Source organism: Ahaetulla prasina, chromosome 1 (genome assembly GCF_028640845.1).
Source record: "Ahaetulla prasina isolate Xishuangbanna chromosome 1, ASM2864084v1, whole genome shotgun sequence".
In the NCBI taxonomy this organism is placed as follows: Eukaryota; Metazoa; Chordata; class Lepidosauria; order Squamata; family Colubridae; genus Ahaetulla; species Ahaetulla prasina.
In genome coordinates this window covers 292,284,943-292,298,679 of record NC_080539.1, presented here as the reverse complement: position 1 = coordinate 292,298,679, position 13,737 = coordinate 292,284,943, and the positions used below count along the sequence as shown (strand labels likewise).

The following is a 13,737-nucleotide window of genomic DNA, read 5'->3' as shown; positions in this document are numbered from 1 at the left end:
GAACCAGCAGTGTGTATCTCCCTCTATACAATAAAAGAATAATTTAGTCTTTGCTCACCAGCTATGAGTTTTGTTCACCCTAGATTAGCATACAAAAATTTTACTGCTAAAAGAGTATTAACTTCGGTATATATGACTAGAGATAGGTTTTCTGGTTGAATGTGCACACACTACAGTTCACTGGATTTTGGCATGCAAAAGGGGGATATGGAGGGAGAGTTAAATACCTCTGAGATACAAGGTCAGTATTGCAGAAATTAAAGTTTATACAGTTGTTATGTGCTCCCCATTCTGGTCTATTCTTTTTTATTTACAAGCCCATTCAACTTGCGAAGAAACTCTGAGCATACACAGTTCTATAGAAGCATGAAAACTAAGAAGTGAAAACAAAACACAGCAAAGATCAGGAACCAAGGAATTGTTGGAAGGAAAATCCATCTGGTTCAGTTCCAAACTGGGAAAAAGGCACTGGAAACAAAATGGAGGCTGATTGGAAAGAAAAGTTCTCTATTGATGAAGCAGAACCACCAACCACATATGATTCTGGGCAGCTGACAAAATGGAGTTGAGAGTGGGTGGGTCTTATACCTTCTTTGAGCTTTGTATTTGAGCTTCCTGTTCCTGTGCAAGAACATATCCTTTAATATTCTATTGGCTGTTGTCCGATTCATATGGGGTCGTGGCTGGCTCTATAGGCAAAAGGGGAAATGCATATCCTAGATCCCTGATGGTGAACCAGTGGCACACAGAGTCCTCTCTGCTGGCACATGCGCAGTCACCCCAGGTCAGATCTCTGTGGCGTTTCTTTTGTGAACTTCCGTTTCCCTGCAAATGCCAAGAAAGAAGCTCACAAAAGAAAAAGATCTTACCTCTTACCATGCTGCCGGTGTTGGGATGTTCTGCCTCCCGCAGGCCAGCTGATGTTCAGTCTTTGCTGCGCATGCGCTCAAGTCCATGCGCGTGCACACACCTTTCAGTATGGACATGCACGTGAGCCTTTTGGGCAATCGGTGTCTAAAAGGTTAGCCATCACTGTCCTAGGTGCTTGTCTGAGCTAATTTTGTTGACCTTTTGTTTGTTGCTTATCTGAGTTTCTGTCTTGACCCAGTCTTCCTGAATGCATTACCAAATCTACATTTCTCAAAGCTGACCTTCTCAATTTCTGCTAGGGCAGGGAAACTGGGCCTGGTTTCTGCCTCCCTTTCAGATTTTTTCATTTTCTACTTTAGGGGAAATATTTTATCCTGCCTTTTGGGGTGGGGAGTGTCCCACATTTTCAAACAGCAAACTTTTTTTCTCACTCATTTCCTAAATTTTCAAACTCTAGGGTCAATCTGTATCTTGCCTCCTTGCATGTAAGAAAGATCTGCAGTTGTCACCAAAAAGGTTTAAGGAAAGGGGCTTCAAAGAGTTCTGTAATACTGGATCTTAATGGCCATTTTATACAATTTCACCCCATCAGCATGTTTATTTCAAGAAATTTGTATACCGCCCTGACAAGGACTGGATTGCCATTTTAATTTTCTTTAGAGATAAGAGTAGTAATACAGGTAGTCCTCAACTTACAACCACAATTGAGCTCAAAATTTCTGTTGCTAAGTGAGACAGTTGTTAAGTGAGTTTTGCCCCATTTTATGACCTTGCCACAGTTGTTAAGTAAATCATTGGTTATTAAGTTAGTAATATTGTTGTTCAGTGAATATGGCTTCTCCACTGACTTTGTTCTCAAAAGGGAGCAAAAGGGGATCACATCACCCCCGAGACACTGCAACCGTCATAAATATGAGACACTTGGCAAGCGTCTTAATTTTGATCACTTGATCATAGGGATGCTGCAAGTCACCAAAAACACATGCTTCCCAGATTTAAATAGAAAACCTGAAACATGCTCTCTATATGACAGCATGTGTGGCAGTCAGGTGTCCTTGGGAGAAAGCAGCCCAACAAATAACCTGATTCTTTATCATGTAGGTTTTAAAAGTGATAACCAGTACTTTGAATTGCATCGAAAACTCTACTGGAAGCCAGTGCAACTCGTGGCATAGTGCTGTTACATGGGTGTGATGAGTCGTGCCAGTAACTACCTATGCAGCTAGATTGTAAATTAAATAAATAGATCCCTAGGGTTCAGCAAGTGCAGTTTAAGGACAAAGGCAAAATGGACTGCTAAATTGGCCACGCCCACAGTCACATGACCACCTATCTACACCCACCCACATGACCACCTAGCCACGCCCAGCCAGCCAGTCCACCTCGCCCCAACAGTCTGAGGGACTGTGAATTGGCCCCCTGTTTAAAAAGTTTGAGGACCTCTGTTGTAGATGATTTTCAAGGGCAGCATCTTGCAATAGTCTAATTGGGAAATGATTGAGGCATGAAGTGACCATGAGGAGGTCCAATCTAGGAATGAGTGCAGCACAGATATTGTTATATCTGAGTTGTTCAAACTCACCCCTCCTGCTACTCCCTATAACTACCTCCTGCTCTTTAAGTAAGAGCTGTGAGTTCAGAATAATCCCTGGTTTGCATAATCTGGTTGCAGTAATGTCACCTTATCCAAAATCAAAGATAAAAATGCTCCAACTCCCTGAAATCTGGATCTTAGGAACCCAAACCCTATAAGGATTTAAGTTGCAACCTGTTGTTTCCCATCCAGACAAATGGACAGAAATACTTTAAGCTGTCCAAGGAAGAAATTTCATCATTGGGACACTTGTACCAAGAGTGCTGTCTGAAAGCACAGCAAACTGCTGACAAATGCCTAAAAAAAGCAGCCTGGATATATTTTAATTTACCAGCCAGCAGAAATTAATTCAGATATGTGATTGATTTCATTCTGTAGTGCTCAGCTACCAGAGGCAATCATGAGATTACATACACAGCTTAAGGCACTAAACACAATTCATATTCTTTGCCTGAAAAACTACATGGTCTGCCAACTTCGAATTCCCTTAATTGGAAGCCAAACATGTAAAGTGTCACATATAACCAAAGTAATAAAGTTAATTCATTCGCTTTGGTTCTGTACTATGTAACTTCTAAGCAGAATTTAGCAAACAGGCTCAGACATGCATGAGCTTCATTGAAAAAAAAAGAATACTATACTTTAATGGAAATAATGAGTCACTATTGAGAAAACTGAGTTATTTGTTTTGTTTTCTGTAATGTATCTTTATGTTCTGCAGATCTACTACAATAGAGATCAGTTGATATGAAATGGTGCAAGTAGTTCCTACAAAATGTGTCTTGCTAAGACAGGGGAAGACAAAGTGAAAAAGGAAATGGAAAAGAGGACATGAACGCTGAAAGAAAAATATTAAGGCTCAGATTTAGAGAAGTCTAGTGATGGACAAAGAGAAAAGTGAATACTATAGAATTTGAGAGGGAAAGGAAACTAATACCAGTAGTTATACTGATCTGGTTAGAGCAAGGATAAGGAATAAATGACACTAATTTTGTTGAAACCACCCTGGTCTTCATAGTACCTTACAAAGATATTTAAAAATTATTAAGAATATAGAAGATAAAGGATTTAAATTTAAAATGCACACATATCAATAAATTCTACTTCACAAAAACTAAATATAATCTACAGTTTTTGAATTTGAATTTTTGATAAGATTCATATAAAAATATCAAAACACAAAAAGAAGTTAGAGGCAAGCATTTTATAAAACCAACTGAAAGTAAAGCAAAATATATAACTGAAATATAACTTTAATATACAACCATAATTGAAATACTGCCTAAAATTCTTGTAACTTATCTCCACCACAAGATATACCTAGAAAGGTAGAAAAATACAGAAAAGAGCAATTAATATAAATATTTGAAGGCTTAAAAGGGAGAGTAGGAGAGAGACTTATAATTACTTAGATATAATCTCTATGGCTGAAAAGCATACACTTCTCAATATCAAACATCAGAGAACTATTACAAGGGATTGTTTCTGAAGGTAATTTAGACTAATCCTTGGAAGCAAATTCTGAATCTGATTACCACTTTGATTTAACTGGTCAAGACTTCTGATATATTCTGGAAGAATTAACACAGAATTATAGAGTAAAAACCAGCGGAGAAAGAAAAACAGTGGGGAAAGTATACTAAATGATGTAGATAGAGAACAAACTAGCAACTAAATGTTTCTCTTTTTCTGTCATTAACATAATAGTATTCTTTCAGACTCTTAAAATACAGTCAAGTAGTGTTTCCCTATAATATATTATCACTATATTAAAAAATTAAACTTGTGCAACACAGTTTACCAAATTTGACTTGAGCAAATGACATGACACATACTCTTATTAAAGCAAAATTATTTTAAAGATGAAACAGATGCCATGTAAGAATTTTAACTTTTGTGTAAGCATGAGTTACACCTTAACTCATACACTATGAATAATTGGAAGTAAGGTAATTTCCTTAAAGAAAAAGTCAACTGTGGGAAAGTGCAAATGTTACACAATGCAGTTTGTACCCGGGTCCATGATAATGTAACATTCAGCATTTCTTTTTGTTTATATTACCTATTCTTTTAAATTAAACATTTATATCATTTTGAAAGCATGCCAGTTACATTAAAGTATAGGACAGCTTTAACTTTCTCAGACTGAAGAGCTGTAGAAACAGGAAGGATTTTGCTCTGAGAATTCCACACCACCTATAAAATACTCCAAATGTTTAATTAATACTTATTACCTAGATACTTAACTAGATACAAATACTTAACATAACATAACATAATAACAGAGTTGGAAGGGACCTTGGAGGTCTTCTAGTCCAACCCCCTGCCCAGGCAGGAAACCCTACACCATTTCAGACAAATGGCTATCCAACATTTTCTTAAAAATTTCCAGTGTTGGAGCATTCACAACTTCTGCATAAGTTGTTCCACTTATCGATTGTTCTAACTGTCAGGAAGTTCCTCCTTAGTTCTAAGTTGCTTCTCTCCTTGATTAGTTTCCACCCATTGCTTCTTGTTCTATCCTCAGGTGCTTTAGAGAACAGCCCAACTCCCTCTTCTTTGTAGCAACCCCTGAGATATTGGAACACTGCTATCATGTCTCCCCTAGTCCTTCTTTTCATTAAACTAGACATACTGAGTTCCTGCAACCGTTCATGTTTTAGCCTCCAGTCCCCTAATTATCTTTGTTGCTCTTCTCTGCACTCTTTCTAGAGTCTCAACATTTTTTTTATATCGTGGCGACCATAACTGAATGCAATATTCCAAGTGTGGCCTTACCAAGGCATTATAAAGTGGTATATTAACACTTCACATGATCTTGATTCTATCCCTGTTTATGCAGCCCAGAACAGTGTTGGCTTTTTTAGCAGCTGCTGCACACTGCTAGCTCATATCTAAATGGTTTTCCACTAGGACTCCAAGATCCCTCTCAGAGTTACTAGTATTGAGCAAGGTACCACATATACGGTACCTGTGCATTTTGGGGTTTTTTGCCTAAATGTAGAACCTTACTTAATGTACTAGACCTTTTAGCAAAGAAATTAAAAGAAAAGTGATGGTCAGCGTCATAGCCCTTTGATGTGCTGTTCAGAAGATTACAGGATTTCTATTTCTTTCCATCAATACCATAGTAAAGAATTGTAAGATTATGTTTTTATCACTACATCGATAGTTCCATCTATAACCTGTATTATTACTGCCAAAAGCAGACACTATACAACAAAAAGGGGAGGGGGGGGGAGATTCAGCGTTTTTTCTCCTCGTGTATAAAAGCAATCAATCAAAAGGAATATGTGGAAGACCTAATGCACAACCAAGTGACCTTGAATGTGCCCCATTCCCGATTTATGTCAAAAGGGCAAGAAGCGTTGGCTTTAAATTGGGAACTCCCAAGTATCACGCAGGTGCAGCAGACAAAGCCAAAGGCCCCGAGCTAGGAAACCTTTTAGGTGTAATTTCAGAGAAACTGGGCTCGAGGGCAAAACAAAAGAACAAAAAAAACAAAACGACAATTAATAAAAACGAATTAAAAAAAATAAGATCAGAGAAATGAAAAGGCGCCAGTTGATCCTCGGGGCAGCTTTGCATAATGAAAAGGCACACAACAGCAGCGCTTGCCAGAAACCGGGCAGGAAGCGTCGGGGAAAGAATAAATGGGCTCACCTGCCCAGGTGTTCAGGTAGGGCTCCAGTGTAGCCGAGTTGTCCAGCAGCCACACGCGGAAGGCACGCATCAAGTTAGACATCAGACTGTAAGAGTGGTAGCCGACTACCAACACTCCGACCCAATAGTAAAAACCGGCAGGGAATAATAAAAAAGAAGACGCCTCCATAGCGTTCCCAACGTTGCGCCAACAGCTTACTGGAGTAATGATGGCCCGGCAATACTGAGCTGTCCAAGCTTGGGTCGGACCCGCCCACAAAATAGCCCCGCCCCAGAGAGCAGCTATTGGCTAATTAATGCAATGTAGGTTTGCGATTGGATATCTATCGTGGAACACATGGCTCTTGATCTCGCGGTACTTTCTTTTCGGAAAAAAAAAGAAAGAAAGAAAAAGAATTCCCGAATAGACCGGCACTTATGGTCCATAAGTCGCTTCGCGCTGCCATGTGGCGAACGCCTCTTCCGGCAGAGCTTGCTTTCTCTGGCTCTTATTGGCGGAGAGTGATGTCATTCTTGTGGCGCCCTCGTTGCCGTTAGAGAGCGTAATTGTGAGGAACCGGCGGTTGCGAAAGAGAATTCGTTGCGTGGCGTTAAAAGTTGGAACTAGCGTGGGGACGGTTTTCTCTTTCTTCCTTCAGTTCTTTTTAAATCTTGTCCTCGTTCGGTCCCTATGTAGCCAAAGTGTTGTTATCTTATTGGCGTCTTGCTTCCACCCACTGTCGTTCATTCTCCCGTCATTCCTGACCGCCTTACTACATATACCCAAGTAACCCAGTGTCTCCATATATAAACAAGGAGGAAATGGGTAAAACTGTAAATTTAAATATAAGAGAAAACAAGGTATTAAAATAAAATTGGAACAAACGAACAGAAAAACAAGCTATTTGCAACAGAAATACAATATATATCTAGGCATTTCTGCAGCTCAGTTTTTAGAACAATGAATCTTTGAATGCAGAGCTATGTTGTCCAGTCTTGCTGCAAAAAAAGGCTGGCTCAAAGGCTGAGAATTGAAATATTTTATTAAATTTTTCAGTTACAACTTCAAAAAAGCTATTTACACCCTTCAAATTTATTATTGCCTATGGTTCATATGATCCTAGAGTCCTGCAGTCAGGTGACCAGAATTTGCAATATTTTTTCCATTTTCCAGTAGAAAACCATAATACTTTCTTTATGCTGGAGTTTAGAATAGAATAGAATTCTTTATTGGCCAGGTGTGATTGGACACACAAGGAATTTGTCTTGGTGCATACGCTCTCGGAGTACATAAAAAAGATACATTCCTCAAGAATCATAAGGTACAACACTTAATGATAGTCATAGGGAAACAGTCAGTATAAATCTTAAGGATACTAGCAACAATACATCATACAGTCATAAGTGGGAGGAGATGGGTGATAGTGGGAAGAGAATATTAATAGTAATGCAGATTTAGTAACTAGTTTGACAGTGTTGAGGGAATTATTTGTTTAGCAGTGTGCTTGTGTTTCGGAAAAAACTGTTCTTGTGTCTTGTACACCAGAACTGTTCTTGTTCTGGTGTACAGTGCTGTTGTGACCCAGACCCAAGTAGGTAGCAACAAGCTCAGTCCATGATAAAATAAACTTTATTCTCGCCTGGACTACTGCAATGCTCTCTACATGGGGCTCCCCTTGAGGTGCACCCGGAGACTTCAGTTGGTTCAGAATGCAGCTGCGCGGGTGATAGAGGGAGCCACTCGTGGCTCCCATATAACACCGATCCTGCGCAGGCTGCACTGGCTACCTGTGGTTTTCCGAGTGCACTTCAAGGTGTTGGTTACCACCTTTAAAGCACTCCATGGCATAGGACCGGGATATCTTCGGGACCGCCTTCTGTTACCACATGCCTCCCACCGGCCGGTACGCTCTCATAGAGAGGGCCTCCTCAGGGTGCCGTCAGCCAAACAGTGCAGGCTGGCGACCCCCAGGGGGAGAGCCTTCTCTGTGGGGGCACCTACCCTCTGGAATGAGCTTCCCCCAGGACTTCGACAACTTCCAGACCTCCGGACCTTTCGCCGCGAGCTTAAAACATATCTATTCTTTCGAGCAGGACTGGCTTAATAGGGTTTTAAATATGGATTTTATTGGGGTTTATTTTATATTTTGTATTGTATTTTAAATTTAGGCTATTGGAATAAGTTTTTTAAATATTGTTTTTATTGAAATGTATCGTTTTTATTTTATCTGCCTGTTCACCGCCCTGAGTCCTTCGGGAGAAGGGCGGTATACAAATTAAATAATAATAATAATAATAATTATTATTATTATTATTATTATTATTATTATTATTATTATTATTATTATTATTATTATTATTATTATATAGCTAGGAATTACTTCATTCCCAGTGTTGTTCAACTCAAAGTAAAACAAAGGCCTCCCAAACATAAATTCTTCAGTTATCACAAACCTGAGTCCAATTAGGCAAAGTGCCAAAGACCTTCCTGATAAATGTCCAGAAGTCACAAAAAGATGAAGCAGAGGATGCAGCTACAACGTTGTTTTCCGGCAAGCTGAAACACCGGTGCTGGTTTGTTATTAAACCTTATGGGAGGGGCCAATCATCTCTTGGCCCTACTCCCCAGTTGTCCTCTCTGCTTGAGCTGCTCTTGCCTTTTGACAGCTCTTCTCATGCGTGCATTAGGAACAGGCTCCTTCAGTTCCTTTTCCTCAATATTATCAGGCTTTGGAGGCCGCACCTCACTTCCCGATGGCCCTGGCCTCACCGCTGTCTGACAGACCACAGTCTGCTGACAGACCACAACAAGTGCTCTATAGCGTCGTTTTGAGGGTAGGAGTTGAAACAGTTTATGTCCAGGATGCGAGGGATCTGTAAATATTTTCACAGCCAGCCCTCTTTTTGACTCGTGCAGTATACAGGTCCTCAAAGGCAGGCAGGTTGGTAGCAATTATTTTTTCTGCAGTTCTAATTATCCTCTGAAGTCTGTGTCTTTCTTGTTGGGTTGCAGAACCAAACCAGACAGTTACAGAGATGCAAATGACAGACTCAATAATTCCTCTGTAGAACTGGATCAGCAACTCCTTGGGCAGTTTGAGCTTTCTGAGTTGGCACACAAAAAACATTCTTTGTTGTGCTTTTTTGATGACATTTTTGATGTTGGGTGTCCGTTTTAGGTTGTGAGATATAGTAGAACCTAGAAATTTGAAGGTCTCTACTGTTGATACTGTGTTGTCTAGTATTGTGAGAGGTGGAAGTATGGAAGGGTTTCTCCTAAAGTCCACCACCATGTCTACGCTTTTGAGTGTGTTCAGTTCCAGATTGTTCTGGTCACACCATGAGGCTAGTTGTTCAACCTCCAGTCTGTATGCGGATTCATCATTGCCTCAAATGAGACTGATTACTGTTGTGTCATCTGCAAACTTCAGTAATTTAACAGATGGATCATTTGAGATGCAGTCATTGGTATATAATAATAATAATAATAATAATAATAATAATAATAATAATAATAATAATAATAATAATAATAATAATAATAATAATAATAATAATGTTTTAATTTGTATACCGCCCTTCTCCCGAAAGACTCAGGATTTAGAGAGAAGAGAAGTGGAGAGAGCACACAGCCTTATGGGGCCCCTGTGCTAATTGTACAGGTATCTGATGTGATTCTGCTTAGCTTCACTTGCTGCTTCCTGTCTGTTAGGAAGCTTATGATCCATTTACAAGTGTGTTCAGGTACCTCTAGCTAGTTTAGCTTAGTTAGAAGAATGTCTGGAATGATGGTGTTGAATGCTGAACTAAAGTCTATAAAGAGGACCCTTGCGTAGGTCTTTGGAGATTCAAGATGTTGTAGGATGTAGTGCAGAACCATATTAACGGCATCCTCTGTTGATCTATTTGCTCAGTATGCAAATTGCAGGGGGTCTAACAGTGGATCCATGATGGTTGTCAAGTGAGACAGCACCAGCCTTTCAAAGGTTTTCATAGCTACAGATGTTAGAGCAACTAGTCTGTAGTCGTTCAGTTCCTTGATGGTGGGCTTCTTTGGCCCTGGGATGATAGTAGAACGTTTGAAGCAAGAAGGAACATAGCACATCTCTAGCGATTTATTGAAGATATGGGTGAAGATGGGGGCCAATCGGTCAGCACAGACTTTTAAAGTCTTTTTAAGAAGGAGTTATCTTGTTTGGGCCTGGAGCTTTTCCTGGCTTTTATCTGTGAAATAGGTCTTGCACTTCCTTTTCTGTGATCACTAGGGGTTGTGAACCCAATGGGATGGGGTCAGTTGTAGGAGGCTTGGCTGTTGTTAGTATGTCTGAGATGGGGGTTATGGAGATAGGTGGCTGTAGTTTCCTTTCAAACCTGCAGTAAAACACGTTCAGGTCATCTGCCAGTTGTTGATTTCCTTCAGCCTGGGAAGGAGGTTTGCTGTAACCGGTGATATTTTTAAGAGTTTTCCACGTTTGCTGGTTCATTTGTTGAGAACTGATTCTTTAGATTTTCAGAGAACTTCTTTTTGCTGCTCTGATATCTCTTGTTAATACATTTCTGGCCTGATTGTACAGCATTTTATCACCTTTTCTGTAGGCTTCCTCTTTGGAACGATGTAGCTGCTTAAGTTTAGCTGTGAACTAAGGTTTGTTGTTACAGTATATTTGCAAGTTCCTGGTTGGTACATTTAGGTCTTCACAGAAGTTGACATATGATGTTACAGTATCTGTGAGTTCATCTAAGTCTGCAGAGATACTTTCAAAAACATTCCAATCAGTGCAGTCAAGGCAGGCCTGTAGGTTTAATTTTGCCTCCTCAGTCCAGGTCTTCACTGATTTAATTGTTGGTTTTGTGGTTTTAAGTCTTTGCCTATAAGCAGGTACAAGGTGAATCATGCAATGATCAGAGTGTCTCACAGCTGCTCATGGTAAGGACAGATAAGCATGTCCTTAGTGTTGTGTAGCAATGATCTAAAGTATTCTTGCCTCTAGTGGGACAATTGACATGCTGAAAGTATTTTGGTAGCTCTTTCCTTAAGTTTGCTTTGTTTAGATCTCCCAAAATAATGGCCAGTGAATTGGGGTATTTGGCTTCAGCCTCCATAATCTGGTCAGCTAGAGCAGGTGTCTCCAACCTTGGCCCCTTTAAGACTTGTAGACTTCAACTCACAGAGTTCCTCAGCCAGCTTTGCTGGCTGAGGGACTCTGGGAGTTGAAGTCCACAAGTCTTAAAGGGACCAAGGTTGGAGACCCCTGAGCTAGAGTTCATAATAACAGCAATTAGTAGAAATGAGGAGAACATAATTCACTTAATTATATACTTTGCTTAATGACCATGTGATGCGCTTAATAATCACAGTGACTAGCTTTATGACCATCACAAAAATAGTCATAAAATCAAGACCGGTCACATGGTGCACTGACTTATGATCCCTGTGACTCACAACCATAGGCTCTTTTGTGGTTGTAAATCAATAAGTACATGTATATTATACTAAGGTTCATAAATTCATGTACTTGCTTTAAATTTATGCCATTTGTGTAAACTGCAAGAATTCACTTTTCCTGACAAACATAACTTATTGTTATTTTAATTTTCAAATCTACTACTTGCAGTCTTTCCAAACACCTCTAATGTTATTACAAGAATTCCTTATACATTTATTCCATAAACATTAAACATCCAACAGGACATTGTACATTCTTATCTTGTTTTGTGCTCAGTGATCAGGCATTTGTTAAATATTCCATTTATTTTCACATATGCCTTATTTTCCTGATAATACTGTTCTTACCACATTTGGAATCAATTTTCAATTCAAGCTTACTAATTTTAGCATGAGCTTTTTCTAAATCAAGAAACATGCATTAAATTTTCTCTTTGTATAATACTTAAAAACCTATGGAAAGCAAAACATCTAGTTTCCACACATTCCTGCCAATGGCATAAAGCTGATCTGTACAACTCCTGTTTAGCATTCATTATTTGTGTATTTTGAATATGGAATTGTATTCAGAGTCCATTTTTCTCCAGCCTGACTGCACATTTAGGCAATATCAGGAAACCATTCCATTTCAGCCTTTATCAATGACTGAGTCTTATTTAGAAAAGCTAATTAATGTAGCAATAAAAGGTATTTAATAAAGACAGCAACTTCTCAGAGAATTGTATGGTTGCTGGGTGGGTGGGGGGAAGAGAACCTGTTCGTACCTGTACAGAATAATTATATATTTTGCAGAGGCTCACCCAAATTGTTTCATCCCTGCAACTGGTTATATGAGTTTTTCTGCTTAAATCGAAAATACATCAGATCTAATGATCAACATATTTCCATAATCTTTTCAGAATCTTTCTAGGTCTATTTCTTTAAACTAGAGTATCAAGAGTTGAAAAGATAATACATATTTTTTGGCTTATCTGATTTCTTACAAATAAACGTAATGTGGTTTTGATTGGTAGTTTAAAATGTTTTTAAAGGTATAATATTAATTTGATAAGATTTAACAACACAAATGTGAAAGTAATTGGGATGTTTATGAGCTTGAGACTGTTATTTCCAGAATTCCTTTCTCCCATAGGAATAAACGTAGAAGAGTAAATCTTCACAGGAAAGGTGAGATTAAAGAAATCTGTGAATCAAGATTTCTATATTTAAAAAGTCATTTGTTGCTAGGGTTTGCAATGTATTATGCATGGATACCTTATCTACCCAGATGATACTGCATGTATTCAATTTCTGCATTTATACTTTTATTTAGCAAGATAAGAATAGGATGTCTCAATCTGATTAATAGATTTAAAACTATTTGTTCATTTCTGGATGATTATGAATTAATTACATATATGCCTACTGTATTCTGTTACAAATTACATATATGGCTGCTTTGGTTCATTTCAACAACTTTGTATATGGTAGAATGTGTTAATGTGTGGAGTTGTTTTAGTTGTAAACTGCAATATAATTAACTGTTAACAGTGTATTTAATGTGTATTATAAACATTTTTGTTTATGTTCAGTATTTTTTTGATAAATGACATTTTTCTAAAATGTGATGGGAATTAAAGATACTATTTGAAAACTCAAGGCTGTTTCCATATTGTGCCAAAATTATCTTTAAAAGTTCAGAAATTCTTCTCAAAGAGTAAGACTTCAAATTTTATGGTGACCACCATTTAACTTTATTAGTCTGAGCATGTCTTTTTGTTGAACTATTGATGTTGGCTAAATTTATTTATTTATTTTTATTTATTTATTTTGTCACACAGTATATATAAGCATAAGCATGAAATAACTAAACAATACATAAGCATATATATAAGCATGAGTATATAATAACTATATTAATTGGATATAACAAAGGGAAACAATAGGACAGGAACGGCAGGCACACTTGTGCTCTTATGCACGCCTTTTATTTCCAATCACACCCTGGTCAGGTGTTATTGGAAAGAATAAAAAAAACCGAGGATAGTTCTACTACGGAATAAAAGAAAAGTTAGGGAAAGATGAGTGAATTTGACCTGGAGAATAAAAAAAGTCCAAGATGACATGACATGACATGACATGACATGGTATGGTATGGTATGGTATGGTATGGTATGGTATGAAGAGGGATGCATGAGATAAAATA

The 13,737-nt window shown here is 38.4% G+C and overlaps 1 protein-coding gene across 1 annotated transcript in view; it reads right to left on the bottom strand.

Moving 5' to 3' along the window:
* Positions 1-6,374, bottom strand: part of HSD17B12 (hydroxysteroid 17-beta dehydrogenase 12) — a 62,953-nt gene extending 56,579 nt beyond the window's left edge. The window contains exon 1 of the mRNA XM_058161701.1: positions 6,128-6,374. Coding sequence (XP_058017684.1) covers positions 6,128-6,296 — 169 coding nt within the window. The 5' untranslated portion in view covers positions 6,297-6,374. The remainder of the gene's footprint in view (positions 1-6,127) is intronic.
* Between the last annotated feature and the right edge of the window lie 7,363 nt (positions 6,375-13,737).